A 12,088-nucleotide genomic window follows, 5' to 3' on the forward strand; every position below is an offset into this window, starting at 1 on the left:
ATACATTAAATAATGCACCTTGAAAAAAACTGGTTGTATTTTAGGTTCACAAGTGGACAATCATTGCAGACAGGAACACATCCAGTGATGATGAATGTGAGGACACAGGAGGTTCTTTTCAAAGGAGCGTAATGGAGCTCACCAATGAGTACATTTTGAGAAATTTGTATGCATTTTTTCTGTTTTTAAGAGATTAATTTGTGACATTGCTTGTTGGTTTTCTGTGTAGTTGTTTGCTATGTCAGAAGTGGTTGCGTAAGTAATTTTTACTTTCAAGTACGTTTCTCAAGTAACTTTACCCTTTCAAGTAACCGCACAATCATTTTCAAAACTTATTATAGACTATTCATACGTAACTGACTTGTGCAAATTTGCACCATCTCATATGAAGGTGTAAATAATTATGGAATTATGTAAATATGATTTTTGTTCTTAAAATGTCATTTCTTTGTTTAAAATGATGTCTCAATCCTAAAATTCTAAGTAATTATTATTATTTGTTTATTTAGTAGACACCTTTATCCAAGGCGACTTACAGAGACCAGGATGTGTGAACTATGCATCAGCTGCAGAGTCACTTACAACAACATCTCACCCAAAAGACGGACCGCAAGGAGTTGCGACTTGCTCAAGATCACAGTGAGTTAGTGAGTGAGCTGGGATTTGAACCGGGGACCTCCTTTACAAGCCATTTTCTTTAACCACCAGACCACACAGCCTAGCTGATGCAAAACTTTTAGCTATAGCTGAAAAAAGCAGTATATAATAGACTATATTACCCACATACACAGACGTTCACCATCGTATAAACCTATATACAGTCAATGTTGGAAGAATGGCTCCCAATTGTCCACCAACCATATTTGCCAAATACATCAATATTGTGTGGATCACCACTACTGAAAATGTTTGTGTCGATGGATACCTGAATACACACGGCTTATGTACACACCTCTGCATATTATTAATTGTTTGGAGCATTGTTTAAAAAAAAAAAAAAAAAAAAAAAAAACGATAGTACTTTGCTTAACTAGAACATTTCTGTCTATCAGTTCTTGCGACTGTGAAGATGAGGTCCATTCCTGATTGCGTTGGTAAGGTCTAGGGTTGTTTTGTTGGTAGTATTAGTGTTGACTTTCTCTATAGAGACTGCCGTCATCATGTCTGTTGAAGGTTCTGAAATCTTTCTGGAGTTCCTTTAACAATACAACCCTGTTTGTCTGCTTGAATTCAGTGGCAATTTCATCAAAGGTGCGTCCTTTTGTTTCGGGAAGCTGGAAGAATGTGAAGGTAAACGAGCAGCACAGGACAGCAGTGAAGGTGAGGTACACGTAGGCACCCATAAGGTTCTAGAGAGAGAGTGATGTACAAGCAATTAGAGAAAGCAAGGTAAATATTTTTTTTTCCATGCTATATGTTATATATGTGGCACATGGCATACATATTTTATAAATATATTATACATATTTTTACATTACATTCTTTGGCCTCACCTTTCGAGGTACCACTAGCCATAAATTAGCTTGCTCGATAAGCGAAGAGGTTGACTGTGAGCGTTATACAATATTGAATGTTACATTCTGAAAATTCGAGGGCAGATAGAAGTCTTAATAAACATATGTCACAGGGGGATTGAATGGTACACGTTTTTCTTTTATTTAAAATATGTTTTGTGCACTTGTTTATATTATTTGCACGTTTTTTTTGTTAGTTAACTTTCTTTATTATTGATTGCATGTTTTTTTAATAATATTATTAACTTTGTGGTGGTGTGTTTTGTTGAACATGAATCTTTGTTTATTTCCTGACTGGCGTCCACACAGGTAAATGCAATGACCAGTATAAACAAAATGTTCAGCGTTGCCTAACTTTACTGTCAGCATTCTTCCAATAGAGTAATCCATAAGATGAGGCGAACACCAATGAATGGATGGATGGTAGGCGGACCGTTTTCAGCTTAAATACAAGCTTGTGCAGTGCTGCAGGAGAGCAGGTGATCTGGTCACAAGGGCAGGAGGGAACGAAACGAAACGAAACAGGACAGAGCAAATTATAACAAACCTACAAGGAATCAGCTGTGAGAGACGCAGAAAGGACACAGTTTTGCTAATAAAACTGCAAGCTACACGCAGTTGCCTAAACATCGGAAGTGTGCTGATATACTAGAAAGGCGCAGTGGAGTAACGAGGACCGTTTGGACTCCTGTGGACACGAAGCAAAGTAGCCGCATTGATTGTATAAGACGCTTGATAGATTGGTTTTGTTTGCCACAATTAGAAACTCTGACTTTTTTATTTTTTTTAGAATATTTCTCCCTAAGTATCATGAATCTTAGTATCATGAGTTTTGATTATTAGTTGTTCACCCGTCCCTGTTATAGTAGGTGTTTTATTATTATTATTATTATTATTATTATTATTATTATTATTATTATTATTATTATTATTATTATTTATTTTGTCCTACTTATTGTATAGTTTAGTTTTTTCACTTTCTGTGTTTTTGAAAGAAAAATGTGTACCGTCGACAGGGGAAAGAGATACAGACGGACATCAAGTCTACTGCAACTACTCAACCCTAGACTAAGCTGCTTGTTGATGATTTTAATATTTCAGTTTTGAATAGTTGTATGGTTGTTTTAACTAAATGAACTAGTGCTTTTTTTTATGTATTTATTGTTTTTAAAAAGATTTTCCCATTCTATTATTTTGACCAACAATGGGGTTGTGAAATTGTTCAATTTTAGAATATCTTTAAATCGGGGCTTTAAGATGTGTTTCCAGTGCCGGGTGGTTGTAAGATCTGGTCAGTGACGTCCTCTAGTGGGGGAATTGGAGGTTTTAAAAAGGGGAAGCGAGAGGGGATTTTTTTTTTTTTTTTTTTTTTTTTTTTTTAAATCAAACTGACACTGGTCATACGTCTAATAAACCAGACGGTAAGGAGAACCAGAGAAATTGTTACATTGCCCCAGATATATACAAATTGTGTTTTTATATTACCAAAATAAAGTGGTTGTACATTTTAATACAGCGTTGCTGTCTTTTCTTCTGGGGTGTTCACAGTCTTAGTGTGTTGCTCTCCAAATTAAAAGAACTCAGTGCAAGACTATTTAAGTACTGAACTTTTTTAATTGAACTATTCTTATGATGCAACTCCCTTTGTGGTGCAGTCAGCTACTTTAATGTTATTGGCACAGTTTCAAAGTGCGCCACACGCAGTCAAAATATATATGGATCATGAGTGCAACTTGGAATGACAGTCGAACACTAGGACCCACACTGCATATCTATTGGTTATTTTTAACTAGTAAAAGTTTTAGGTGTGCAAAATTGGTTGCAACTGCAATAGAAAGGTTAGCATGTGTCATTTGGCAAGGCTGATGCTTTGCTTGCCTTGGCACAGCTTATTCTGACTGCTTTGCCCCTAGCACTTAGAGTATTTGCATGATCATGCTGTGACACAATTGAATATTACACGTGATGCTAAAGTAGTTGATGCAAAGCTGCTGAGACAAAAACAAGCTTATCTCGTATTTTTACGTACTAAAAGAGGCTACACAAGCCTACAGAGCTGGACTATTAATTTTCATATAAAAGATCAACATTTGTGGTTAATTTAACACAAGGTTCCTGATTTTCTACCCTTGTTGACCTATATATATATATATATATATATATATATATATATATATATATATATATATATACACACACACACACAGTGGCTCTCAAAAGTATTCACCCCCCCACATTTCACTGTATAGAACATGGAATCAGAACGGATTTAATTAGGAGTTTTTGCCACTGTTCAACACAAAAAAGGCCATAATGTCAAAAAGTGAAAAATAAAATCTACAAATTATTCTAAATTAATTATAAATATAAAACAGAAAATAATTGATTGCATAAGTATTCACCCCCTTTGCTATGACACACCTAAATAAGCTCTGGTGCAACCAATTATCTTTAGAAGTCACATAATTAGTTGAATGGAGTCCACCTGTGTGCAATTAAGGTGTTTCACTGGATTTCAAGTTAAATACACCTGTTTCTGGGAGGTCCCACAGTTGGTTAGTACATTTCCAAACAAAAACTACATCATGAAGACCAAGGAACATTCAAAGCAAATCCAGAATAAGGTTCTTCAAAAGCAGCAATCAGGGGTAGGATATAAGAACATTTCCAAGGCATTGAATATCCCCCAGAGCACAGTAAAGTCCATTATTAAGAAATGGAGAGAATATGGCACAACTGTGAATCTGTCTAGAACAGGCCGTCCTCAAAAACTGAGTATCCAGGCGAGAGGGGCTATAGTCAGGGAGACCACTAAGCTGCCTATGGCAACTCTAAAGGAGTTACAGCCTTCCACGGCTGAGCTGGGAGACACTGTGCATATAGCAACAATAGCCTGGGTGCGTCACAAAACTGGGATAGTGGGATAGTGACAAAAAGAAAGCCATTGTTGAAAAAAAACTTGCATCAAATCTCGGCTAGATTTTGCCAGAAATCATGTGGGGGACTCAAATGGAAGAAGATTCTATGGTCAGATGAGACCAAAATAGAGCTTTTTGGCCTCAGCGCTAAGCGCTATGTTTGGCAAAAGCCTAACACAGCACATCATCATGAGAACAATATCCCTACCATGAAGCATGGTGGTGGCAGCATCATACTATGGGGATGCTTCTCTGCATCAGCGCCTGGAAAGCTTGTGAAGATAGAGGGCAAAATGGATGCAGCAAAGTACAGAGAAATCCTGGAGGAAAACCTGCTGAGGTCTGCAAGAGACTTGGGACTTGGGAGAATATTCCTCTTCCAGCAGGACAATGACCCCAAACATACAGCCATAGCCACACTGGAGTGGCTTAAAAACAAAAAGGTCAATGTCCTGGAGAGGCCATCAAAGCCCGGACCTTAATCCAATTGAGAATATGTAGAAAGAGTTGAAAATTGCTGTTCACCAAAGGTCCCCATACATCTTGACTGAGCTTGAGCAATTTTGCAAAGGAGAGTGGGCAAAAATTGCATCGTCCAGATGTGCAAAGCTGGTAGAGACTTATCCAAATAGACTCATGGCTGTAATTGCTGCCAAAGGTGCCTCTACCAAATATTGACTCAAGGGGGTGAACACTTATGCAATCAATTATTTGTTTTGTGTTTTGTATTTGTAATTAATTTAGAACAATTTGTAGATTTTATTTTTCACTTTGACATTATGGACTTTTTTGTGTTGATCAGTGGCAATAACTCCTAATTAAATCCATTTTAATTCCTTGTTGTAACACAATAAAATGTGAAAATGTCCAAGGAGGGTGAATACTTTTGAGAGCCAATGTATTATATATATATATATATATATATATATATATATATATATATATATATATATATATATATAAAATAATCAATACCAAAAAAATGATATTATCATGATAAATGATTATTACAACCAAACCCCCAGCTGTGTGCAGATATGTAGACGAGCAGATTGATTACCAGCAGTGGTGGGTAAAGCAGTGAGCACAGGAACTTGCCCCCCCAGTTTAACATGCACGTGAATGCCATGCCGAAAGGCCGAGCTGATTGGTCAAACAGTTCGGCGGCGATGAACCAGGATATGGGACCTGGACCGAGCTCGTAGGCCGAGATGCTGCTGAACACCAGCAGGATTTGAAGATAGGACATCCCTGGGATACAGTGCTGGGCAAGGGAGAGACAGAGGGAGAGTGCGAAGGAGTGTGAGGCACACAAGTACATTTAGTCTGTCTGAGAAATATGCTTTATCAGAAGCCACCCCTACAAAAATGGAACCTCATCAAGCGTGGGTTACCATGGAGCGAAAATCGATGAACACTGGAATTAAAAATCACTTTCCTTATAACTACCTGTTTGTAAGGAAAGCTTAAATATTGTTTTATTCAAAATATTACTACATGATTCAACTGTGTTGAAAGCAGGGATATAATGCTCACATGAAAAAACAATTGTTCTTCTTTCATACATTGGAGATCCTCAAAGTTATGAATACATCAGGAATGCAGGTTTCTCATAAATGACTCTGAAACTGTTATTATTTCCAGTGATTAAAATGCTGTATACTGTGTTAAAGTAAAGTCAATAAAGGTCTTAACCGGAGGAATAATAATCTTGGACAACATAAATAAGCCATTTTAAAATTTCCTGTCTCTGATATTACACTGTACACTTTACATTAAGTGTCTCTAGTTACTGTGTATTTACATACTAGATACGTATTAAGTACATGTGTACTTACACATAATTACAATGTGACTGATATGTACTGTATGTTATTGACAGAGGCCAGGAGCCCTATTTCAGTTTTAAGAAGTGTGTTTGTAACTGTTGTCCCTGTAACTCTGTAATTATTGGTATTTGATACCAATGCCAGATCAGAGATTTCTAATGCTAGCACAGATTCGTTTAGATGCAGTAGCAACAACCGTTGAGATAAATAGTGGATTGTTCCACCATGACTGAGAACTCTAACATATCTAGAAAACCCAATGGGATTTATATTTCATTTAATTTGTGAAATGTCTAGAAGAATAGGTGCAGCGGTTCTTACCATCGCTGCTTCACTGACAGTTAGAAGGATGTTACACAGTGCTCCTACCATGAAGCCAGTCAGCAACAACTTCCTGCGGCCCACTCTGTCCACCAGTAACACCTGTAAGAGGGGTTGGGAGATTATTCCTGCCATTAAAATCTACTACTGTGGAAATCCATTGAAACTTCAAACAGACTTAGGTTTTAATTATTCTGTGGTCCAAGGTGGAGTACTTACAGAGATGACTGTAAACAACACATTGATAACTCCGGTCCCGAGAGTTAGAAATTGAGATTGTGAAAAACCAGCCTTTGTGAAAATATCTGTTGAATAATTGAGTAGCTGAAAAGAAGACAGGTAGATATTTAGACAGAAAGAGAGAAGCTGTTGTCACTTTTTTTTAGATAAGTTCACACATAGTTACAAGAATATTTAAATAAACAAAACCAAGGACAATGGTTTAAGGATAACCGAGTTGTTCTGCTTCTTCAGAATTTGCTTCTGCTATTGAGAGTCAATACCGTGGACTGTAACCTTGGTTAGAAGGTTGACCAAGAGTTAGCTGTCTCTTATTAGCACAACTGCTTACACTGTAGATTCACTCCCTGTGCAACAGGTATTAGGATTCCCTTAAAGTGTCAACTGAAGTTTCATGTTTCAGATAAGGTGTGCTGTGGAGGGATTAAATCTATTGTGTAGTAATGGCTTCAGGTTAAATGGTCTTCACCAAGTGTAAATAATGAAGTCTGGAAAACTAAACCATCTACAGGAGAAACGAGAAACAAACTTAGAAGAAAGTTTTAATGCTAATGGAAAGCAGAAAAGTTCAGAGTTTGGTTAATTTAAAAACTAACCGCGTTGAACCCGGACAGCTGGGCGCCAAGGGTGATGGCAATGATGATGCTGATTGGACTGAGGTATCTTCTCAGGGACAGGAAGTCTCTCACTGTGACCTTTGATTGGGTTTGAGAAGCTTCCTCCCTCATTTCGTTGATTTCAGTGAGGATATCCCAAGAGTTTCCCCATAATTTATGCAGAGCTGGGAGACAGAGAATCGGGTATGTTATATGATATGAAATTCAAATCCTGTTTATGATAAACAGTGATAGCCAGCCTTGCAACCTTTACAGCTCTTGCCAAAAGTTTGGCATCACCTAGATGAAAAAAAAAAAACTATATGAACACAATTAAGATCTTTTATTTAGCATCATAATAAATAAATAATAATTTTTATTTAGCGCCTTCACAAAACGCTTTACAAGATACAAGACTAGGGTATGGAAACTATGCATCAGCTGCAGAGTCACTTACAGCAATGTCTCACCTGAAAGACGGAGCACAAGGAGTTTAAGTGCCTTGTTCAGGGTCACACAGTGAGTCAATGGGTGAGCTGGGATTTGAAATGGGGACCATCCTGGTTAAAAACCTGTTTCATTAACCACTGGGCCACACAGCTTCATATAATGCACAGAAACTACAAAGTGATATCGCAAAAGTCTAAGTTACATAATAGTACAGTAACAATGTTTGTGATTTCAAATATCACATTTTCCAATTTTTGTCAGTTTTATTGTCAGTTCTCGTATGTAATTGAATATTACACTACTCTACAGGTTTCATTTGACTTTATGAAGCAAAATGTGATAATTCTATATAGGGTGTTTATCACAATAGCCCACATATAGCATGTATATATTATATATATATATAGATGAATATATATATATATATATTATATATATATATTATATATATATATATATTATATTATATATATATTATTGGTGACATACTTTATATTCTGAAGGTAAACTGTCCATGTCCTGCTGGTGTGGGTTCTTACGTCTGTCTCTCCTGTAAATTCAGTGGCAGGCTATGCTAGGGATCAATGGGATGCTTTGTGATTATTGAAACTGTGTCTAGGAGAATTTGGATCTCGTTTATAGTGATTGTCAGAGACAGACATAATTAATTCTCTATTAGTACAGTGAGAGTCCTGTTCTCTCGTACCTGCCTCTGCTTCCTTTTCTTTACCACAGTTAATCAGGAGGTATCGAGGACTTTCCGGACAGAAAGGCAGGGTGAGATACTGAAGCACAGCCAGGATCACAGAAAGAGAGAGCATCAGAGGCCAGAACCTAGCATTCCCCAGCACTTCTTCCAGACTCATCACCTACGTAAAACACGGGAGCCAGGGAAAACCTTTACTGAGCTCTTGTTACTGTGTAGCTAGTCAAATGAGAACAGGACAAAAAAATATGTTTTTAACATATATTTCTATGCTACCTCAGACTGGGACCTAGGAGTACCCGTGACGTTCCAAAGTAATTTCCGATAACATATGTTAACATATGCCGCTATCATAAGCCAGGACCTTCTGTATTTATTCTAAGACCATGGAGCTAGAGAACTGAATGCATTTTTTCAAAATTCCATACAAACCTTATGAACTGAGGAATTGAAAAATGATCTAAAATTATAAGCACTACTAGAGGTAATTAACTTTTTTTCCCCCAAGGATAGACTAACAAACAATTATGTATCAATGTTTAAATCTTATCAAAGATAAAGAATACAGCTTCCACAGAGATAGACTGTTATATTTAGAAAAATCTTCTTCATTGAGTTATGATTAGTTATTAGATGTCCAAGACTTTTGGAATGCTACTGAAAGTATTTTAAATGCTACTGTCATGCATTATGCTTTAAATATTTTAATATTACGCTTTTTAGCTCATACCATTCCCACAAGTATTCCAAAAGAGAAGGAGACATGGCTCATGATGGTAAAAGCCCCCCTTAGCGCTGTCGGGGAGATCTCCTGGATGTAGAGTGGTATCAAACTCATACACAGGCCGCAGAACAACCCCAAAATTAGCCGCCCTGTGATGATCAAACCTAGAGAGCCACAAAGCTCAGAGAGGGACATTAGACTTCCAGAGACCACAGATAGGGCATTAGCAATCAGGATCGAGTTCCTCCTGGAAGAGAGAGATAGAGAGGAAGAGAGAGATGAAATAGCTGCGTGTCAGGGAAGGAGATCATATGGAGAGGGTATTGCCAATCAGCATTTCATTCTATCTAAATAATCAGAAAGGGTGGGAGGTAAGTGAAAAAGGAGATTGTAGAGGGGGGTAGTAAGAGGGCTTAAGGGAGAAGGGAGACTGACACTTTAGGCGGGCTGAGTGAAAGCAGAGATCATTGACGATCAGGATTGAAACGGGAATCGGAAAGGGTGGGATATAAGTCAAGGAAATTTGGAGAAGGGATGAGAGATGAAGATGAGAGAGGGATCAGACTGTCAGGGAGCTTGGGGAGGTCAATCATAATCAAGACAGAGAGGCATGAAGGAAAGAGAGAGGGAAGTTAAGGATCAATCTTTTGTTTTAATTAGCTTGAAGAAAAATGTAAAGCACAAAAACCTTGATTTCTTGTCAAAATACTTGTCAGTTTCCTTCAGTGTTTACAGTGTTTTATTGGTTTCCTGCTACACAGGGTGAACTTTAGTTTATAAATATATAAAAGTGAATTAGAAATCTATTGCATTAATGGGAAGCCCTTGAATTGATGATGGTATTTACCATTTAGGTGTGAGGGCGAGATAACAGGAGAACCACACTAATACACTTATTGACTTTACTGGGCCTGCACTGAGCCTTCAAACATATGTAGAGCTGGTAAGATCAAGAGTAAATTTCTGCATTCCTTCAAAGATTTCTTAACAAAGGAACAATGGGAGTTTTAATTAGTTCCTGTGGCAGGCTGGCGAGTGGATAGAGACCCAGAGACAGACTGCAGTTCAAAAATATACTTTTATTATAAATAGATACAAAAATAAAAAGGCACAAGTGCCAAAACAAAGGGATTGAAACACAAAAACAAAGACAAAAAGCAAAATGTACAAAATAAAGGTTTCCAGGCTGGGCAATGCCTTCACTGGATTTAGAAAATTGAAAATCACAACCAACAAAACACCAACCTGCTTCCTCAGCTCCCTCCTCCCAAATGAGAAGCAGAGGCCTCCTTTTATGTCAGGTGGCTGTGCGCTGATTGATCGTTAATTAACCTAATCATCTAATCAACCCCAGCCTCCTCAACATAATAAACCCAGGCAAGTAGGGGAAATTAACGCTATCCCTGCCAATTTAAAAAGGGCAGAGCTTTGCTCTGCCACAGTTTCATTTGGGTAAATCTCTTGCCACATATCATTTGAAGAATTGAGCTCACATTTGCTGGGCTAAATAAACATGCTAAATGTGGTGGTGAACTTGACACTGATCTAGGACATATTTTGGCTGTAATATTCTGGTCATGTGACCAGGTTTTTTCTGTACTGTATAGATTATTGACTTCATATCAGGTTTACATATTTTTATCAGTTAAGTCCCATGTGTACAGGTGTTTTGTCAAATAAAAGTATTTCTTTCACTGCCACACTATTTTTACCATATCAATGACAAACATACTTTTTAGATATGCATTTTACTTCCTTTAATGATGTTTTTTTTTTTTTTTTATCTCCAGTGGTGTGTTATTAGAATTACCCGTATTAGTGATTTGTCCTGTTTTATGCACAACAGATTGTAACTGTCTCTCACCTCCCAAAAGTGTCGGCTAATCCCTTAACCCCCAGGGCCCCCACAATGCCCCCGAAATCTTTGCTGCTGACTGTGACAGCCCAGAGAATAGTCATCTGGGATGTGGTCAAGGACACATTGTAGTTTTCTTGCCATGTGGTATTGAAGAAATTCTCAAAGACCTAACAAGAGAAAGAAGACATGTTGCACTAGAAGCAATCTTTCCAGCCCAAACTCAAATAAGAACAGTGCAAAAAGGGGATTTCAGAACCATTTGCTTGCATTTTATTTTTTTATTATAACTTATGTTCTTACCTGTTGAGGTGCATTCATGTTTCCAGAATGGTAGCCCACCTGGAAGTTCCCAAAAACTGCGGCCAAAACTGACAGTAGCAGCACAGGACTCAGGGAGGTCTAAGTGTGACAGGGTATGGTAAGAAGACAAGCACTAATTAACAAAACCACAGGCAATTAAGTGAACCTACTCTTTGGTGAGGTGATACGTAAACCTCATGTGATACAGAACAAGGTTCCAGTGTAGTAGTCTTGAGCATTCTAAAGATGAGCCATGCAAGTCATGCCCTCCCCCCACACACACACACACACACTTAAATATACCAACATGAATACTCAAAGGATTCTAATTGCTTACTTACCTCTTTTGAACCCATGGAACTCTGCAGGTCTGGATTTCAATAGGTCCCCTGAAAAGAACTACACATATGTTACATCTTTAAAAGTATAGTTTTTAAAGGGTATATAAGGACCTTTTAAATGTATTGTGTTACATGTTCCCATGTGTTGCTATAACTGTTTAAGTACAGAAGACCCCAGAGATGTATCCTACTTCGCTCAATCCACACGGTTGTCATGCTGATGCACGGGGGAGACCGCACTGGGTTGATCCTCGGAGACAGCATCATAACCATTGTGTGTGCTGATGCGCT

The 12,088-nt window shown here is 37.8% G+C and overlaps 1 protein-coding gene across 1 annotated transcript; it reads right to left on the minus strand.

Moving 5' to 3' along the window:
- Positions 1-1,025: 1,025 nt before the first annotated feature.
- LOC121325364 (solute carrier family 2, facilitated glucose transporter member 1) lies at positions 1,026-11,544 on the minus strand. The gene is made up of 9 exons (XM_041267807.1): positions 11,457-11,544; positions 11,163-11,323; positions 9,305-9,545; positions 8,575-8,737; positions 7,419-7,603; positions 6,802-6,906; positions 6,583-6,684; positions 5,493-5,696; positions 1,026-1,349 (listed from the first exon to the last, which is right to left on the minus strand). The coding sequence occupies exons 1-9, from the start codon at positions 11,472-11,474 to the stop codon at positions 1,125-1,127; spliced, it is 1,404 nt and encodes a 467-aa protein (XP_041123741.1). The 5' UTR covers positions 11,475-11,544; the 3' UTR covers positions 1,026-1,124.
- Positions 11,545-12,088: the final 544 nt, after the last annotated feature.

The sequence above is a fragment of the Polyodon spathula genome, chromosome 13 (genome assembly GCF_017654505.1).
Source record: "Polyodon spathula isolate WHYD16114869_AA chromosome 13, ASM1765450v1, whole genome shotgun sequence".
Classification (NCBI taxonomy): Eukaryota; Metazoa; Chordata; class Actinopteri; order Acipenseriformes; family Polyodontidae; genus Polyodon; species Polyodon spathula.

Coding starts and splice junctions, on each gene's coding strand:
- LOC121325364 (XM_041267807.1), bottom strand. Junction 9,546..11,162: donor TTAGCCGACACTTTTGGGAG/GTGAGAGACAGT, acceptor TCTCTCTTCCAG/GAGGAACTCGATCCTGATTG. Junction 6,907..7,418: donor AGCTGTCCGGGTTCAACGCG/GTTAGTTTTTAA, acceptor TCTTCTTTTCAG/CTACTCAATTATTCAACAGA.